At 22.1% G+C, this 18,053-nt stretch overlaps 4 protein-coding genes across 4 annotated transcripts; 2 read left to right on the forward strand and 2 right to left on the reverse strand.

Moving 5' to 3' along the window:
• Window positions 1-371: 371 nt before the first annotated feature.
• On the forward strand, window positions 372-5,327 carry PY17X_1454300 (conserved Plasmodium protein, unknown function; the record flags this gene model as incomplete). The annotated part of the gene is made up of 1 exon (XM_719607.2): window positions 372-5,327. One exon carries the CDS (start codon window positions 372-374, stop codon window positions 5,325-5,327), a length of 4,956 nt encoding a protein of 1,651 aa, XP_724700.2.
• Window positions 5,328-5,541: 214 nt separating this feature from the next.
• On the reverse strand, window positions 5,542-6,810 carry PY17X_1454400 (conserved Plasmodium protein, unknown function; the record flags this gene model as incomplete). The annotated part of the gene is made up of 3 exons (XM_022957672.1): window positions 5,542-5,632; window positions 5,802-6,037; window positions 6,217-6,810. 3 exons carry the CDS (start codon window positions 6,808-6,810, stop codon window positions 5,542-5,544), a joined length of 921 nt encoding a protein of 306 aa, XP_022813023.1.
• A 960-nt stretch (window positions 6,811-7,770) lies between these two features.
• Window positions 7,771-9,313, forward strand: PY17X_1454500 (hydrolase, putative; the record flags this gene model as incomplete). Its single annotated transcript, XM_022957673.1, has 3 exons — window positions 7,771-7,801; window positions 7,999-8,381; window positions 8,504-9,313. 3 exons carry the CDS (start codon window positions 7,771-7,773, stop codon window positions 9,311-9,313), a joined length of 1,224 nt encoding a protein of 407 aa, XP_022813024.1.
• A 1,266-nt stretch (window positions 9,314-10,579) lies between these two features.
• PY17X_1454600 (conserved Plasmodium protein, unknown function) lies at window positions 10,580-15,661 on the reverse strand (the record flags this gene model as incomplete). Its single annotated transcript, XM_720789.2, has 1 exon — window positions 10,580-15,661. One exon carries the CDS (start codon window positions 15,659-15,661, stop codon window positions 10,580-10,582), a length of 5,082 nt encoding a protein of 1,693 aa, XP_725882.2.
• Between the last annotated feature and the right edge of the window lie 2,392 nt (window positions 15,662-18,053).

The raw sequence follows: 18,053 nt of genomic DNA on the forward strand, positions 1-18,053 counted from the left end.
AATCATTTTATTTAACCATTTTATTTAATCATTTTATTTTGTTCTATTTTATTTTATTTTATTTTTTTATAAAAATATAAAATAGTAATGTAACCATAAAGCAGTCAAGTCAAGTCAAGTCAACTCACTAAATTGCAGAATAATTGAAATGCTAAAATATACAAATAAAAAATAATAAAAAATAAAAAATAAAAAACATCAAAAGTATTGCCAAAAATTGCCAAACATTGCCAAGCATTACCAAGCATTACCAAGCATTGCCAAGCATTGCCAAGCATTGCCAAACATATATAAACGCATTCGCGTGCTGCCTTTTTGAAAGTGAGAGATAAGAATACACGTTTGGAATGTGATAAATAAAATAACGAAGAATGAAAGTTAAAAAAGTGTTGGAAAATATTTTGTGCTGTGGATTCGAAAAAAAGATTCCTAAAGAACTAATAAAATCGGTTAAAGATATATTAAAACATAATGATAATAAAAAGAAAGATGAAATAAAAGAACTATTTGAATATATATCAAATATTTTAAACAAAGGTTTTGAAAATGATGGTATATTGAATGGAGGTATAAATTCTTTAGATAATGAAAAAAAAAAAAAAATAATTTTTAATAATATAAAAAAAATATTTAAAACATTAATTTTATTCAAAAACCAAAATGAATACATAGAATTGCTTTCAGATTTTTTATTTCATTTATATAAATATATGAGAATATTGAATGTGAAAAAATGTTACAAACTTTTGAAGAAAACCATTTTTATACTGGATAATGATAATAAGAAAATTCAAAATTATATTCGACCAAACGGGGAACGAAGCGGAGAACGAAGCGGAGAACGAAGCGGAGAACGAAGCAAGAACAAAAACGTAGGAAATGATGATGTGAGAGATGATGTGAGAGATGAAGCGAAAGATGAAGCGAAAGATGATGTAAAAGATGATGTGAAAGATGAAGGAGATGTGGTAAATGCAAACAACTTTATTCTAAATTTTTTAATAAACAGTAATATATTAATTTATTTGGAAAGGCTTAAGAAGGAAGATAAACAAAATTTATGTTATGATGAACATTATTTTTATATAAATTTAAAAAATAAAATATTAAATAAAAAATATATATTAACAGTTTGTAATAATAATAATATTTTGATGTGTTTTTTAAAATATCCCAAATTTCCTATATATATAGACACATTATTTAATTTATTTTTTTTTGTTCGAAATGATTTGGATGTATTTTTTTTAAAAAATATTTTTAAGAAGATATCAGATATAGTTAATATAAAAAATAATGAGATAAATAAAAAATTTACAATAAAAAAATATTATAATTTATTATTTTATGGATATTTTTTTTATAAAATAAAAATAATAATATATATGTATTTATATCCTATGAAATGCAAATATATATTAAATGATAAAATTGAAGGTTCAATAATTATAGATATATATAGAAATATATTAAAAGATTATAAAAATAGTTTATATTATTGTATAAGTGTAATAAATAATAATAAAAAAAATAATCTTTATAATTTTTGTATAGCTATTATATATATAATAAATTTAATATATACAAATCATAATACTATTTTAAAAGTATTTCCTCAAAATAGTGATAATATAGCACTTAAAAAATATCAATATATTTTTATGCAATATCAAAATATATTTAAAAAAATGTTTCAAAATTGTAACAATGAACAAAATATAGAAAATCAAGTACGAAAAATTGTGTCCAATATTAAAATGTTTAAGGGAGATAGCATAAATAATAAAAAAAAAAATGGAATATTAAAAAAATGTGGATTGCACAAATTTGTATATCAAGAGATTCCAGAAAAAGATTTTTGTTATACAACAGTATTTTCTTATTTTTATATTTTAACAAAAAGAATTATTCAAATTTATGATTTTCCTAACACATTAAATGATATCATATTTTACAAAAAATTTTTTATAAATAAATTATATAATCAAGTTAAACAAAATAAAGGAAATTTTGATCAAGAAAATTATTCAAAAATTATTTATAATAATATATTATTAGATAATGTTAAACATACATTATGTCTTTATATTAATATTGACAAAAATATATTAAATTTTTATTTTTTGAGTGAATTTTATAAATTTTTAATAAATAAACATATAAATTATAGGACCTTATATAATATGCTTATTTATGATACCAATAATAAATATAACAAAATTAATATTTTTCTTTTTTACCAAAAAATTATATTAAAAAATATTTTAAATTATGCATTATTAATAAGTGGCGATAAAAAGGATGGTAATAATAACAATGTTGGGTTAGTATATTTTTTAAAAAAAGAAAATGATAAGTTTTCTAAACTTAAAATAAATGAGTTTAATATAAACAGTAAAGATATAAATAATATAGCTTCTTTAAAAGCAGAAAATTTATTTGTTATATTAAAAAATATCGATTTTGTAAATTTAAATGATAATAATAGCAATAGCAAAGGTTTTATGTTTAATAAAAATGTTATTAACATTCTTATGCACCAATTAACAAAAGAAGGGTTAGGATTATTTAATTCTATACACAAAACTAATTTGAAAGAAAAAAAAAATGAAGAAACAAAAAAAATGATATATAATAAATTAAAAAAAGAAATTATAATTATATTTAAAAGTATTTATAATTTTTCAAATTCAATTTTATCCATTTTTAACCTTGCCAAGTCAGGTGAAAAATGTGTACTTTGCATAAATGAAAAAAAACAACATATTTTAACAACATGTAATTATTATGATAAAATAAAACATAAAAATAAAAAAAATAGTGATACAAAATTTGTTTATTTAAGCTTTAGAAAAGAATGGGGAGGAAAAAAAAAACATTTTTATTTTATTAAAAATTGTATAAAATTATATGTAAATATTATTGAAAACATATTTAAGAATATTAAAGAAAAAGAAATTGATATTTTAAATCAACTTGGTGTAGCTATTCTGTTTGCATTCGATTTTATTATATTTTATGTTGTTAATAATATGACTATAGAAAATGATCCTAAATCAAAAATATTTAAACTTAAAAAGGTGTATAATAATGTATTCGCAGAAGTATGCAATATACATGAAGCGATGAAGAAAATTGCAAATGGAAAAAGTGGAAAAAGTGAAAAAAATGAAGAGAGTGGTGAACACTGTTTGGTAGCTTTGTCGGAGATACAGACAAATTTAACCAAATTTTCAAAATATTATTACTTTATAAATAAAAAATTAAATACACAAATTGATAAGAATTATTTATCTTTATTTGTTAATTATAACCATTTACAAAAAAAAAGCGAAAAAAAAAAAATGCAAACTTTATATATTTCAAAAAAAATATTTAAGCAACTAAAAGATACAAAAATTGATGGAATATTAAAAGATACAAAGATTGATGAAATTAAAAGTGACATTGAAAACGGAGATGGTGTTGAAAACGGAGATGATGTTGAAAGGGGAGATGGTGTTGAAAGCGGAGATGACATTATTGTTTCTAACTCGGCACTTTTAGACATATTAGCGGAAAGTTCGACTAAGGATCACACAAAAATTGTTGGTAATGTTGGTAATGGTGGTAATGGTGGGAATGCCGAAACGAATAATGAACCCACTGTGGAAAAGAAGAAAGCACATACTGATGTATTCTATAACATAAACGCTTTACTAACATTATTAAAAGTGAATTCCAAAAGACAAAATCTTAAAGAATCCATTTCATCTTTATTTTTTTTGCTCAAATCGACTATCTTACTATCGAAGCGAATTAAAGTGGCGAGCAAGCGGGTCGGCATGCTGGCCAAGGCGGAGAAAGAGGCGGTGGAAGATGAGGAGGAAAATGAGGTAGAAAATGAGGAAAAAGAAGCAGATGCAGAGGAAGAGGCAGAGGAAGAGGCGGTGGAAGATGAGGAGGAAAATGGGGTAGAAAATGAGGAAAAAGAAGCAGATGCAGAGGCAGAGGCAGAGGAAGAAGCCGAGGCAGAGTCCGAAACAGAGGGCGAGTCGGAAGATGCGGCAGAAAACGAATACATAGTCAACGCGAGGAAGGTGGGGAATATGTATATAGAAGATATGCTAAATTTGGATAAAAAAATAAGACACTATATTGTTTGCTCCAAAATAGATAGAAAAGTAAAAATAGAAGTTAGTGATAATGAAGAAGGGTTAATAGAAAAATATGTAATAAAAATATTAATAATGTTAATAAAAAATGGTAAAAATAATTCTGATATTATAAATTTATGTTTAAAATGCTTAGATTTTTATAATAATATTGAAAATAAAATTTTTAAAAAAAAAAAAAAAAATATTGTAATTAACTATTTATATGAATTTGTACAAATAATTATGTTTACAAAAAAAACAAGAAAATGTTACTCAAAATTTTTAATAAACTTTTTTAAAAGCTCATTTATAAAATATATAAATGGTGATGAAATATTTAGTAAACAATTTAGTGGGAAAAAAATATTTCCAATTCTTTTACAAAAATTTACGTCAGATTTTTATATTTATAATTATATAAATGATGAGAAAAAAATAAATGTAATGAATATGAAGGAAAAACAAAATGTGTCAAAGATGTTATTTGAAACTGTGTTCCAAAAGGTCGGAAAAAAAGAGGGAGAAAATGGCGGTGAAAAGGAAGAAGTTGAAAATGGCGGTGAAAAGGAAGAAGTTGAAAATGGCGGTGAAAAGGAAGAAGTTGAAAATGGCGGTGAAAAGGAAGAAGTTGAAAATGACGGTGAAAAGGAAGAAGTTGAAAATGACGGTGAAAAGGAAGAAGTTGAAAATGACGGTGAAAATTTTGAGAATTATGTTAATTGTATAGTGAATAAAGAAGAAAATAACAAAACCATTTTAACCTCATCCAATTTAGATGAATTAAAAAATATAGTACATAATATTTTTATAGAATTAAATTGTGTACTAAATCAAAACAATCCATATCTTTTTAATAAAAAGCGAAATTTAACACTCATATTATTATTAAAAAATATATGTCAGATTATATTTATTAATGATCCTAATATATTATTATTTAAAAATCAATTTATTAATAATTATATGAATGAAATTATCACATTTAAAAATAAGTTAGATGAAAAAATAAATACACAACAGATTTCTATTAATATAAATAACTTTTACAAAAAAATTGAAAAACTAATTAAATTTGTTCATATTAATGATGATATAAATAATTCCAAAAATATTAATACTCCTCACAATTTTGCTAAAAATAAACGCCCAATAAATGATGATATGCGTAACGTAAAAAAGGTTAAGGTCTAAAAAAAAAAAAATAAAAAAATAATAAAAAAGAAAAAAACATCCCATTTTTGTTACACCAATTTGTCTACACATTCAATGTTTCTTTTTTATTTTTGTGCACAATTGTATGCCTTTATGTTTTTGACTTTTTTTCACTTTTCCAATTTTGACAAAAATATATATTTATTTGTACATATGTGAATTAAAAAAAAAAAAAAAAAAAAAAAAAAAAAAACTATGTTAAGGTTTTTTGGATAAATTCCAAAACATCTTTATCAAACACAATTGGTAATTCTTTTTCAAATTTTTTAATATGCCTTTCTTTCCTTAAAAAAAGGAATATAAAATGAATAAAATAAAAGAGAAATATAAATCGGATAAATAAAAAAAGAGAAATATAAATCGGAAAAAATAAAAAAGAGAAATATAAATCGGATAAATAAAAAAAGAGAAATATAAAACGGAAAAAATAGTGTAACAAATTTGAATTGGTACCCATTAATGTCGGATAATAAAAGTTTCACTTTTTCTAACGAGTTTATTTCCATTCCTTTTTGACAATTTTCTTTATTCCTCTTTTGTATGCATACATGCTTATTGCAAACGTGAGTAATATAATTAATAGTCTCTTTTATTTCGCTATCATAAATATCAGTTTTACATTTAACATTTATTATTTTATCCTTATTTTCAATAGCCTCTAAAAATTCTTTAAATGCTTTTCGCAAATTCTGAGTGGGAAGAGAAAGATGAAAAAGCAAAGTGGTGATGACCAAAATTGGCGAAAGAACAAAATGGGTGAATGACGAAACGAAACACATACACACAGTTAGGCACACATAAGGGTTCTATTTCTATCCCTAATAAATGATATACATTTGAATAAAAAGTGATTATAAATTAAGTTTACATGTATATAAAGTGGGTATAGTTGAATATCATTTTCATTTTTTATATTTAAATTATTAATAATCTCAGTTTTATAGGTAATATAAAAATGTATTTTTTGCAAACTACTATTTTCTTTTATATATTTAATAAGAAATAAAAAATTGTTTAGAGTCAAAAAATGTAGTTTTAATATTTTAACATTGTTATTTAAAGAAGAAAATATAATATTTCTAATCTCTTGATTATTTAATTTTGTATGTTGTATATTTAAATATTCTATATAATTTGTTTCTATAATTAATAATATTTTTTTTAATATCATTTTTGTTATTACATTGCCTTTAATATTTAGTCCTATAATTTGTTTATTTTGACTAATATTACAAATAAGATTAAATAAATTTATTTCATTTAAATTATTATAAGATATGTCTATTATTCCTTTAAAAGATTTATTATTTTTTAAAGATTTACCGAAATTTTCTATTATATTATAATCAATATTTTCTACACATAAATTATTACATTTTAAGCTTAACTTTATTTTATCCAAATTGTTTTTTTTTAATTCTTCTGTTAATTTAAGATAGTTCATACTTAAAACATTATCCATATTCTTAATGTGGTTTTTTTACAAACTTTTAAATCAAATATTAAATATATATATATACATACATACGTACTATTATATTGCATGCAATAATTAGTTATATGATACATACATATGTGAACTATACACAATTTAACCACCACATATATTTTTTTTTTCTCTCAATTTTATGATTTTTATAATAATACCTTATAGAAAGGCGTGTATTTTCGTTTTTATAAAATTCTTTTAACATACATACATACATACGTATAGTTTAATAAAAATTTGTGTAATAAATTACTCTTATATCTTAAGCGAAAAATGGAAGTGAAAAAAAAATGAAAAAAAAATGAAAGAAAAAAAAAAAAAAAGTGAAAAAGTGAAAGAAAAAATATATTTGTTTTCCTTTTTTCCCCTTTTTTTTCCTCCTTTTTTTTCCCCCTTTTTTTTTCCTCCTTTTTTTTCCCCCCTTTTTTTCTTTTTCTTTTTTTCTTTCATTTTTTCATTTCCATGCATTTCCACATGCATATGATTTGCAATTTACGCGACATATGAATTTTGTTTGCAATATATATTAATACATTTAAAGAATAAAAATGATAAATCAATATTTTAACTCAATTAATTTTTTAGCATATCATCTTTTATTAAGTTTTTACAATTTTGTACAATTTTCCCATTTGTGTATTTATTAACATTTTCAAGTTCTATCATTTTATCATATATATTTATTTTGTTAATAAATAAATTTACCATATATTCCTTATTCTTTCTTTTTTTTTTTATAACATAAAAAGATATGCATAATTATTTATTTAACATATTGCTGAATGTAGCACTTGATTAAAAATCAGCTATATTTTATATTCCTAATATAGAAAATATTAAAAAAAGAATACAATTATATATTTGAAAAAAATACAATTATATATTTGAAAAGAATACAGTTATACTATTTGAAAATAATTTTGTTTGTTAAATATGATAACTGGAAACGGTATCATTTTTTTAGGTAAATGATTGATAGTGAAAAATAGACAAAAGTGCAGATTTTTAATTAAATAATAACACATTTGGTTCATTTTTTCTTCATTTTTTCCTCATTTTTTCTCATTTTTTCTCATTTTTTCTTCATTTTTTCTTCATTTTTTCCTCATTTTTTCTCATTTTTTCTCATTTTTTCTTCATTTTTTCTTCATTTTTTTACAGGTACTGGCTCATCCTCATCAACCCCTAAACTATCACACATTTTTAAAAATTACAAAATATTGCCAGAAAAGAATAGAAATGATTTTGGAAATTCAGAATTAAAAAAAGAAGATTTTGAAAAAGTAGAAAAATTTGTTGATGATTTAGTCTGTAAAGATTTAGAAAATATAGATCAATTAAATAATTTATATTTAAAAAAAAAATATCCTAATTGCTCAGATTTAAAATGTTATTCATGTTATGATGCCTTAGCAGAAAATTCAAAAAATAAACGAAATAATATTTCAGTTTTACTCAAGTCGAATAATTCTTATGTTTTAATTGATGTTGGAAAAACATTTCGAGAAAGCATTTTATTTAATAATGACAAAATCAATTTCAGCGTAAAAAAAAAAATAAAAAAAATAAAAAAATAAAAATAAAAAAAAAAAAAAAAAAACACATGCATACATTTGTACCATAGCATGTGCTCACTTTATTTTCCAACTTAAATTTTGTTGCGTAGGAAATAAACCTTGAAGCAGTGTTAATAACACATAGTCACACTGATGCTATGAACGGAATTGATGATTTAAGAGATTTACAAGAATACGAAAGAGTATCATATGAAGATATTTATTATTACAGATGTAAAAAACCTATAGATGTATATTTAAATGGTGTATCATATGATAGACTAAGAAATGGGTTCGAATATATTGCAAAAGAACGAACTGAAAATCGATTCTATTCAAAAGTTGCAGCTCTCAATTTTTATATTTTAAAGGATATAAAATATAATAGCTTAGTAAATGAAAATAGTGAAAATAGTGAAAATAAAGAAAATAGTGAAAATAAAAATGTAAGTGAAAATAATAAATGCATAAATATACACTCATACGATAAAAAAGATGAGCATGGTTTTACATATACTACATTCGAAAATGATAAAAAAATACGATTTATTCCATTTCAACATGGAAAAAATTATGTTTGTGTTGGTTATATAGTTGGAAATAATCATAAATTAGTATATATATCTGATTGTAATTATGTTTCTAATTCTGTCATAGAATATATTAAAAAATTTTCTCCAATAGATATATTAGTTATTGATGCATTATATTATAAGTCAAAACATTATTCTCATTTTTCTATGTATGAAAGTATACAATTTGCTTTATTAATAAAACCTAAACAAGTTTATTTTGTTGGAATGTCTTGTGATGTGGAACATAATATAACTAATCTATATCTTCAAAAATTGTTAAAAAAATATCCAGATATTTCTTTCTCTTTGGCACATGATGGATTATTTGTCTCATGTGATTTTTAAAATTCCAAAAAATATAGAAAATTAACAAAAAATCAAAAATCAATAAATAATAGAACATAACAAATTGAAGAAAATTACTAAACCAGTCATATAGTTTATATTTACATATCTTCCTATTTTGATTTACAATATCATATGTATTTTTTATGAACTCAGCTAATTATGGTATTAGCACATATCCACACACACGCACATGTATATATTTATATTTATATATATGTGCGAATTGTTATACAATTTTCGTAGTAACTATAAAACCACTTTTTATTTATGCGATAATGTTTTATTTTTTTTATCATTTCTTTTATTTTTTTATGTTTTCAATCACCTATTGATTTTTTTTAAGGTATTCATAAATTTAATAAAAACGAGTCTTAAGTATTTCCATATTTAAAATCTCTATTTGTGCTTATATTTTTACCTAAATATAAATCAAGTACAAACATATATACTTTTAATTTTAATACACAATTGTGTTCGTTATTCTATCAAAACATGTGTATTAATCTACACCGTCCAAAATAGTCACATATATTATTGCTTGTTCATAATATTTATTAACAAAAGTGATAATTTAGCTAGCTTAAAAAAAAAAAAAAAAAACTCATTGCAATTTTGAAAGTTATTTAAATAAATCAATTAGTGATACATAATGAATATATAAGGCCAATTCAAACTTTTGAATACATCCTATTAATATATATCTTTTTTTCTTTTTTTTTCTTTTTTTTTCTTTTTTTTTCTTTTTTTTTCTTTTGACTTTGTCATTTTGTTAAGTGTATTAAAAAGGTTGTAAATAATTTTATGAGTTTTCTTTTAATTTATACTAATATAAAGTTGAAAATTTAATTAAAAACTGTTTTTGTCTATACAATAATTGCGCCAATAATGAATGTATATATATATGTAGATATATACAAAAATTCAAAACAAAAGCGCAAAAAACAAAAAAAAGGAAACATTGTATAACTAGTTTTAATGTTATTTAAAAAAAAAAAAGGAAAATAATTTATAAAAATATGTTTTTTTCAAATAATTAAAAAGTGTATAATATACACGTGTATATTGCTTATGTATGTATATTTCCAAAACAAGTCTATCATAAAATATGAACATATCACGTGTATATCATATACATATGAAGAGTTAAATTGAGCTGATATAATAGATTTCTTCATTATAGTTTCACATTTGTTTGTTTGCAAATCTATGTTTTTTTCCACACATGGAAAATCAACACAATTACATAAGCACAAGAGATATATATTATGAAAAATCTTCAGATAAAAATGGCAAATCATTTAAGGAAGATATTTTCAATGCCATATTAAAATTTTCATTAATTATATCACACAAAATCTTTTCATTTTGAAAAGTATATTTTGTTAAATTCATTGATATATCATTTAAAGTATTTGAATCTCTGATATTTTTTACATAATTTGCAATATTAGAAAATGTATTATTATTGCTTTCTTTTGATAATTTTGAAGTATTATCTTCATTATTTACATTATCTATATCTGAATTTGATTTTTGTTTTTTTTTTCTTGTTTCACAATTTAAATATTCATGTTCAGGCATTAAATTATTATTTACATAATTTGAAACATTTTCACTAGAGTTGTTATTATCATTTTTTATACAATTTTTATCATCAATATTAAAACCTTTTCTATCACGTTTTCCATATATATAATTTTCTTTATCCAAAGATTTATAAATATTGGATACAAAATCAGTTTGTGAATTTAATTCATTTTCCATATTTACAATATGTTCATTAGTGTATATATTATTTATCTTTTGAGAAAATTTGCTACAATCACTACTATTACTAGCGTTACTATCATTTCTTAAATTTCCAGTTACATCTGTATGTGTATTATAATCATTGTTATATGCTACATTTTGAATATCTGGATTATTTTGTACATTTTCAGATACAATTTCATTATTATTTTTTGTATCTAATATACCCATAGTATTTAAATTTTTTAACGAAAAAATATTATTTTTATTATTTTCATTTGTATAAAATGTATTTCTAAATGATTCACTATATTTTGTTGGAACAAATGGTTTAATTTTTTTTACACTTGCTTGATCAGTTTCTGTTTTTAATAATTTATTTTTTGTTTTAAAATATTCTCTTCTTTTCATAATTTTCTGAACATGTTCAGGTATCATTTCATTTAAATCTGACTCATCATTTGTAGAAATTTCTTTTGATGTTTCATTAATTAATTTTAATTTTTGAATTGGAGTTAATTCATTAGTGTTGATATTAAATCCTAGAGTTCCTGATTTTTCAATTCCATTATTTTTCATTTGTGTGTCAAATAAAGTTTTTCCTAATATCATATTATTTAAGCTACTACTTTTTTCACTATTTCTTATATTTATTTTATTTTCATGTAATTTATTATTAGCTTTATTTTCTTCATATTTATCAATTTCTTCAACATTTTTATTTATATTTTTATTTAATTGGTCTATTATTGCTTTCATTTCTTTATTTGATTCTGTTGTATTATCTGGATTGTTCATTTTATCTAATAATAATTTACTAGCTGCAGATAAATCTTCATAATTTTTAATGGCATTACTATTGCCATCAATATATTTATTTGTATTGTTTATATTTTCAGGTGCATATTTATTTATATAATTTATATTTTTATCTATACAATTTATGTTTTTATATATTTTATCAAGTTTTTCAAAATCTTCTTTATTTTCAAAATTTTCTGAATTTAAATTAATAAAACTATTATTTTTATTTTTTTGGAAAATATCATGACTCTCCACCGTATTGTTAGTCATATTTGAAACTCCTTTCGCATTCTTAATTGAATTGTTTTCATTTAAATTTGTTTTCATATCGCTTGATAAAGATAATAAAACTTTGTTATTTGGCCTATTTTGAAAACTATTATTATTATTATTATTATTCAAGCTTGATAGTTTATTTACATTTATACCGGGATTACTATTACTTGAAAAAATGTTATTTTCTCCAAAAACATTTTTGCCATTAACAAATACATTTTTATCTTGCTCCTTACCAAATAAGCTACTGTTTTGGTTAAGGAATAAAGGTTTTCCACTGTTGGGAAGGTTGGCACTGTTGGGAAGGTTGCCATTTTTTGAAGCGTTTCCACTATTTTGGGCGTTTCCACTATTTTGGGCGTTTCCACTATTTTGGGCGTTTGTATTGATTGCGCTCGAAAACGCAGAATCCATTTTTTTATTTTCAAGATTTATATTTCCTCTATTACTATCAAGGGTAAATTTATTTGAAAAATTATTATTGGCCACATTATTTTCATTACATTTTTGTGGTATCATTTTTACAGTATTAGCATTTTCGACAAAACTATTATTAATAGATTCTGTGTTTTTAATTTCCTCATTTAAATTATGAGATTTAGAGTTATCATTATTATTTATTTCACCAGAATGTACAGATGTTTCGGTGGGTTTATTTGTATTCGGTTCTTTGACATTGTTTGTACTATGATCAGGCTTGCTAGAATTTGAAAATATGGATGGTATTAAATTGTTAAAATATGTTGATATAGTTTTTCGAAGATTATTTCCTTCTTTATAATCATTAACATTATTTGAGGAAGGATCAGCAACATTATCTGAATTTGTATTCTGGTCAGAAATTGTACATACTTTATTATCATTTAAATTAGTTTTTGCAAGATGCACATTATTTGTTTGTTCACCAATTTCTTGATTATTGCTTAACTTATTACTAAAATCATTTTCATTTTTTGTAGAAACTTCACCATGCTTTATTGGAAAATTGCTCGAATTTTGAATAGGCGTATTATTTAGTGAATTCATTTTCATGTTTTTTACTTGTGATAACGTATTTTTAAATTTCATAATTTTTAGTTGTTCATTATTATTTGGCATGGCATTTGAATTCACATTCGAAAAATTAAGTTTAGAGCCCACAGAATTATTTATGTTATTATTGGGTGAAAATATGTTTTTATTTTGCACACTATTCGGTACGCTATTCTGTGCACTATTCGGTACGCTATTCTGTACATTGTTATGCACACTATTATGCACATTGTTATGTACACCATTTTTATCAGCGTTATTTTCTTTGTTAAAAATATTATTTTGTAAAGAGTTTTGTGGGAAGTTATTATTATTTCCAATGCTATTACCAAATATATTATTCTGCTTTTGAACAGTATTATTAGCAATAGTAGAAGTAGTGGGAACAATATTGGCGCCAAAAATTGTTTGATTAGTATTTGACGACGTAAATATGTTTTTTTCATTTGAAATAACATTTCCACTAGATTTGGATGAATTTATAGTATTATTAAATTGATTATTAGGAATATTATCACTAGCAAAATTTTTTAATGCATTATTCCCTGTGGTTCCAAATATATTAGCTTCTCGAGGTGGCGTTTTGTTAAATAAACTACTAGTTTTACTAAATATAGATGATGCGTTACTAGGGGTAGTATTATTAAACATATTATTTTGGGAATTTGAATTTATAAATTTAGCCCCTTCGTTGTAATTATTAATATTTTCATTGTTATTCGTGATATTTGCATTGTTTGTGCCATTTGGCTTTATTATGCTGCCATATGAATTGCCCATATTTCCAGTATTGGATTTACTATTAAAAATATTATTTGCATTGCTCATATTTTTACTTTCGGAACAATCAGCATTATTTATGGTATTTCTCAAATTGCTAAAAATGCCTGATTTGTTCATATTGTCATTAAGTCCACCATTTGAATTGCTAAAAATAGTTGATTTGTTCATGTTGTTATTAAATCCACCATTTGAATTGCTAAAAATAGTTGATTTGTTCATGTTGTTATTAAATCCACCATTTGAATTGCTAAAAATATCTGATTTGTTCATGTTGTTATTAAATCCACCATTTGAATTGCTAAAAATATCTGATTTGTTCATATTGTTATTAAGTTCACTATTTGAATTGTTAAAAATACCTGATTTGTTCATATTGTTATTAAGTCCACTATTTGAATTGTTAAAAATACCTGATTTGTTCATATTGTTATTAAGTCCACTATTTGAATTGTTAAAAATACCTGATTTGCTCATGCTGTTATTAAATCCACCACTTGAATTGTTAAAAATACCTGATTTGTTCATGCTGTTATTAAGTCCACCATTTGAATTATTAAAATTGTCTGACTTGTTCAGGTTAAATTCATTTAATTTGTGTGCACCACCAAAAAGTGAAGCATTATTGTTAGCTGGTTGTTGTGTTTGTTGAAAATCTTTCATTTGGCCACCTAAATTCATATCAAATAATCTGCTACTAGAATTATTAACACTATTATTGGTGTTGTTAAATTTTCCTATATTATTAGTATTTATGTTTGAAATATTTTCATTATTATTAACATTATTTAAAATATTCATTCTTGCATTTTGACTCTCAAAATTAAGAGGCAAACTTTCACTTAATATATTCCGTTGTTGAGAAAAGGTATTATTATTTATATTATTGGTATTATTTGGATTGCTTTGGTTTTTTAGATTATTTTCTTGAAATAAATTATTAAAAGTATTTAAATTTAGAGAACTTGAATTTTTTATTTCTTTATTTTCCAAAGCTAGTTTAGTATTAATATTTCCTGAACTTACCACATTTGGATTTTTTATTAAATCGCTACCGATACGATTATTAATATGATCAGAACTATTATTATTTGTTGGAATAGTACCTGTATATGTAGAGTTTTTTTCAGAACATTCAATATTAAAATTATTTTGATCTAACCCATGATATTCTCCTAAATTGCTATTATTAGTAGTATTGTAAGTCGTTCCATTAAATGTTGAAATCATATTATTTTTATTTTCTTTTTCGGGAGTCATGTTATCTTGTTTATTATTTAAGATATCAGAAAAAATGGATTGTGAATTTTTCTCTACTTGTAATTTTTTTTTTTCATTTTTTCGTCTCATAACTTCTTCAAAAGTAAGAGGAGTGTCAAATACTTCAGTATCATTAACCAATACCCCATTTTCATTTTTTGTTTTAAAAGACAAATTTGTGGCACTTTTTGATTGCTGAAAAATATTTCGGTTCGTTTTTGGATGTAATATTTTTTTATTTGTTGAAAATATATCAAATATTTTTTTTCCGGGTTTATTAAATTTCATATCTTCACTTTCAAAAGATCGAACATTTCGAACATCATGAGAAAAAGTATCTTCAACTTTTTTAGAAATATCATCAGTTTTTTGAGCTTTTGCTATTTTCATTTTTTCCTTTAACAGCTGGAGCTGTTTCATTTTTGCCTCGTCAAACCCATCCATTTTTCCTGAACATGAAATAAAAATAATAGGAAATGTGGAAGGGGTACAAGTATGTTTGACCGCACAAATATGTACGTAAATAATTATGGGATATATAAATAATTGTGTTTTCTTTATTCTTCTATATGTTCATTTATTTTGTCTATTAATATTCTTCGTTATTTCACTTCATTTCTAGATTTTCTAAATATTTTTAAAATCACATTTTTATTTATTTTATAAATGCTTTTATTACCATTTAACAACTTTTTTTAATATACTATCCTTTCTTGATTTTTGTCCGTTTTTTCTTGTATACACAAATTTACTAAAACATTATTTTCGGCATTATATATATATGAACATATTTATTTTTTCAAATAAATAAATCGAAATTAAATTGAAAAAGGATATCGTGTATGTATTAATATATACTACATATATCCAATTTTACAATACTAGTTTAAAAAGAAAGCACATCAAATATTTTTAAATTTAATTATACAATATGTATTCATGAGATGGTTATGTATATATTATACATTCTACATGTGTATATATATATACAGTATACGTATATGCAAACATTTATTCGCTGGTATTATATCAATACATCATTGTATATGCATATAAAATGTGTGAATTTTACAATATTATGAAAATACAAAGGTTCTCACATATTTCATACATATACATTTAATGTTTGCAAACGTTAAATAGATAAGGCGAACTGTGAAAAAAAAAAAATTCTTCACATTCATCACAAATATTAAAAAAAATTATGAAATCACAAAGTTACGAAATCACAAAGTTACGAAATCACAAAATTATGAAGTCACAAAATTATGAAGTCACAAAATTATGAAGTCACAAAATTACGAAATCACAAAATTAAGAAAAACAATAAATTATATTTAAAAAAAATATAAAATATACCCATATATTGTATTATATACTATTTATATGTGCAGAATATGCGGTAAAAAATATAATATTTTTAAATAAATATATAAATCATAAAATTTAACAAAATAAATAAAATTAAAAAAAAAAACAGTGCAAGGGAAACTTTAAAAATACATAGCACACATTCGAATTAAAAACATATAGAGAATGAAATTAGTATCATGGGTTATAATTCCCAATAAAATAAAATGATAATTATTTTTATATATCGACAAGAAATATATATATATCTAATATAGTTTAATTTGTATATACATGTGTGAGAAAAATATGAAAAACTGTTTAAGCATTATTGTCTAGCTATAATATAAATAAAATTTTAAATAGCCATAAAAAATAAAAAAAAAAAAAAAAAAAAAAAAGTACTATCTTTTTTTAATTTTATTTAAGGTAATTTTTTATGAGTAATAAAATAATGTATATAAATTAAATAAAAAATATGTATAATACAACAATAGTAAATATAGGAAAAATATTAAAATAAATTTCCAATTCGTTTTAAAGAATATTAATTTTGTTAAATAATTATTAGAATATAATACATGCATAAGATTGTATGTTAAACAAAATTGGTTGTATAAAAAGTTGGAAATCAAATAAAACATAAAAATATAATGGCTTTCTAAAGTAATATTTTTACTTTAAGAAAATGTAAATTTTATTGCAACAATCTATATCTCATCATGTCATATATAACATGTAAGCAAGTAAGCAAGCAAGCAACCAACCAAGCAACCAATCAACCAAGCAAGTAAATATGTATGTCTGTATGCGAGGAATGTGATAAAGGGGTTTTACTAAAATCATACATATTCTATCATTACAAAGAATATATGAATAAATACAAAATTATATACAACTCTCTTCAATGGTTAAAAATATATATATATGATAAAAGCTTTATAAAAAAAAATATATTTTTATTATTATTTTTTGCTGAAAAAATAGTACAAAATATGTAGTTATAACTTATAGTCTTCATTTATTTAGTATGCATGTATGTATATAATTTATTTGTTAAAATATATACAAAGAAAAAATTGCTTATTTTGATCTATAAGTTTTTATTATTGATATATTTTATGTTTTAAAAAAATAACATCCAGTTTGTATCATTGAGATCGTACGCTCTTTTATTATGACAAATTGTATGCATATATTATGCGTGTATAAACTAACTATTTGTGATGTTTCAAAAAAAATATATTATTTTAAAATATGTACATAATAATAATAGCAATTTAAATCAGCATTTATTCTTCTATTTTTCACAAACTAATTAAACTTAATAAAATTAAAGATTTTATATTTTTGTTGTAAAATAAATAATATAGAAAATGATGAATATTATTATATTTTTCAATTCCAAATAAAAAATCTAGCCAAAAAAAATATATTAAAAAAAAAAAAAAAAATAATGTAAAAAATATTCTTATACAATTTTAAG

Source organism: Plasmodium yoelii, assembly GCF_900002385.2.
Source record: "Plasmodium yoelii strain 17X genome assembly, chromosome: 14".
Lineage (NCBI taxonomy): Eukaryota > Apicomplexa > Aconoidasida > Haemosporida > Plasmodiidae > Plasmodium > Plasmodium yoelii.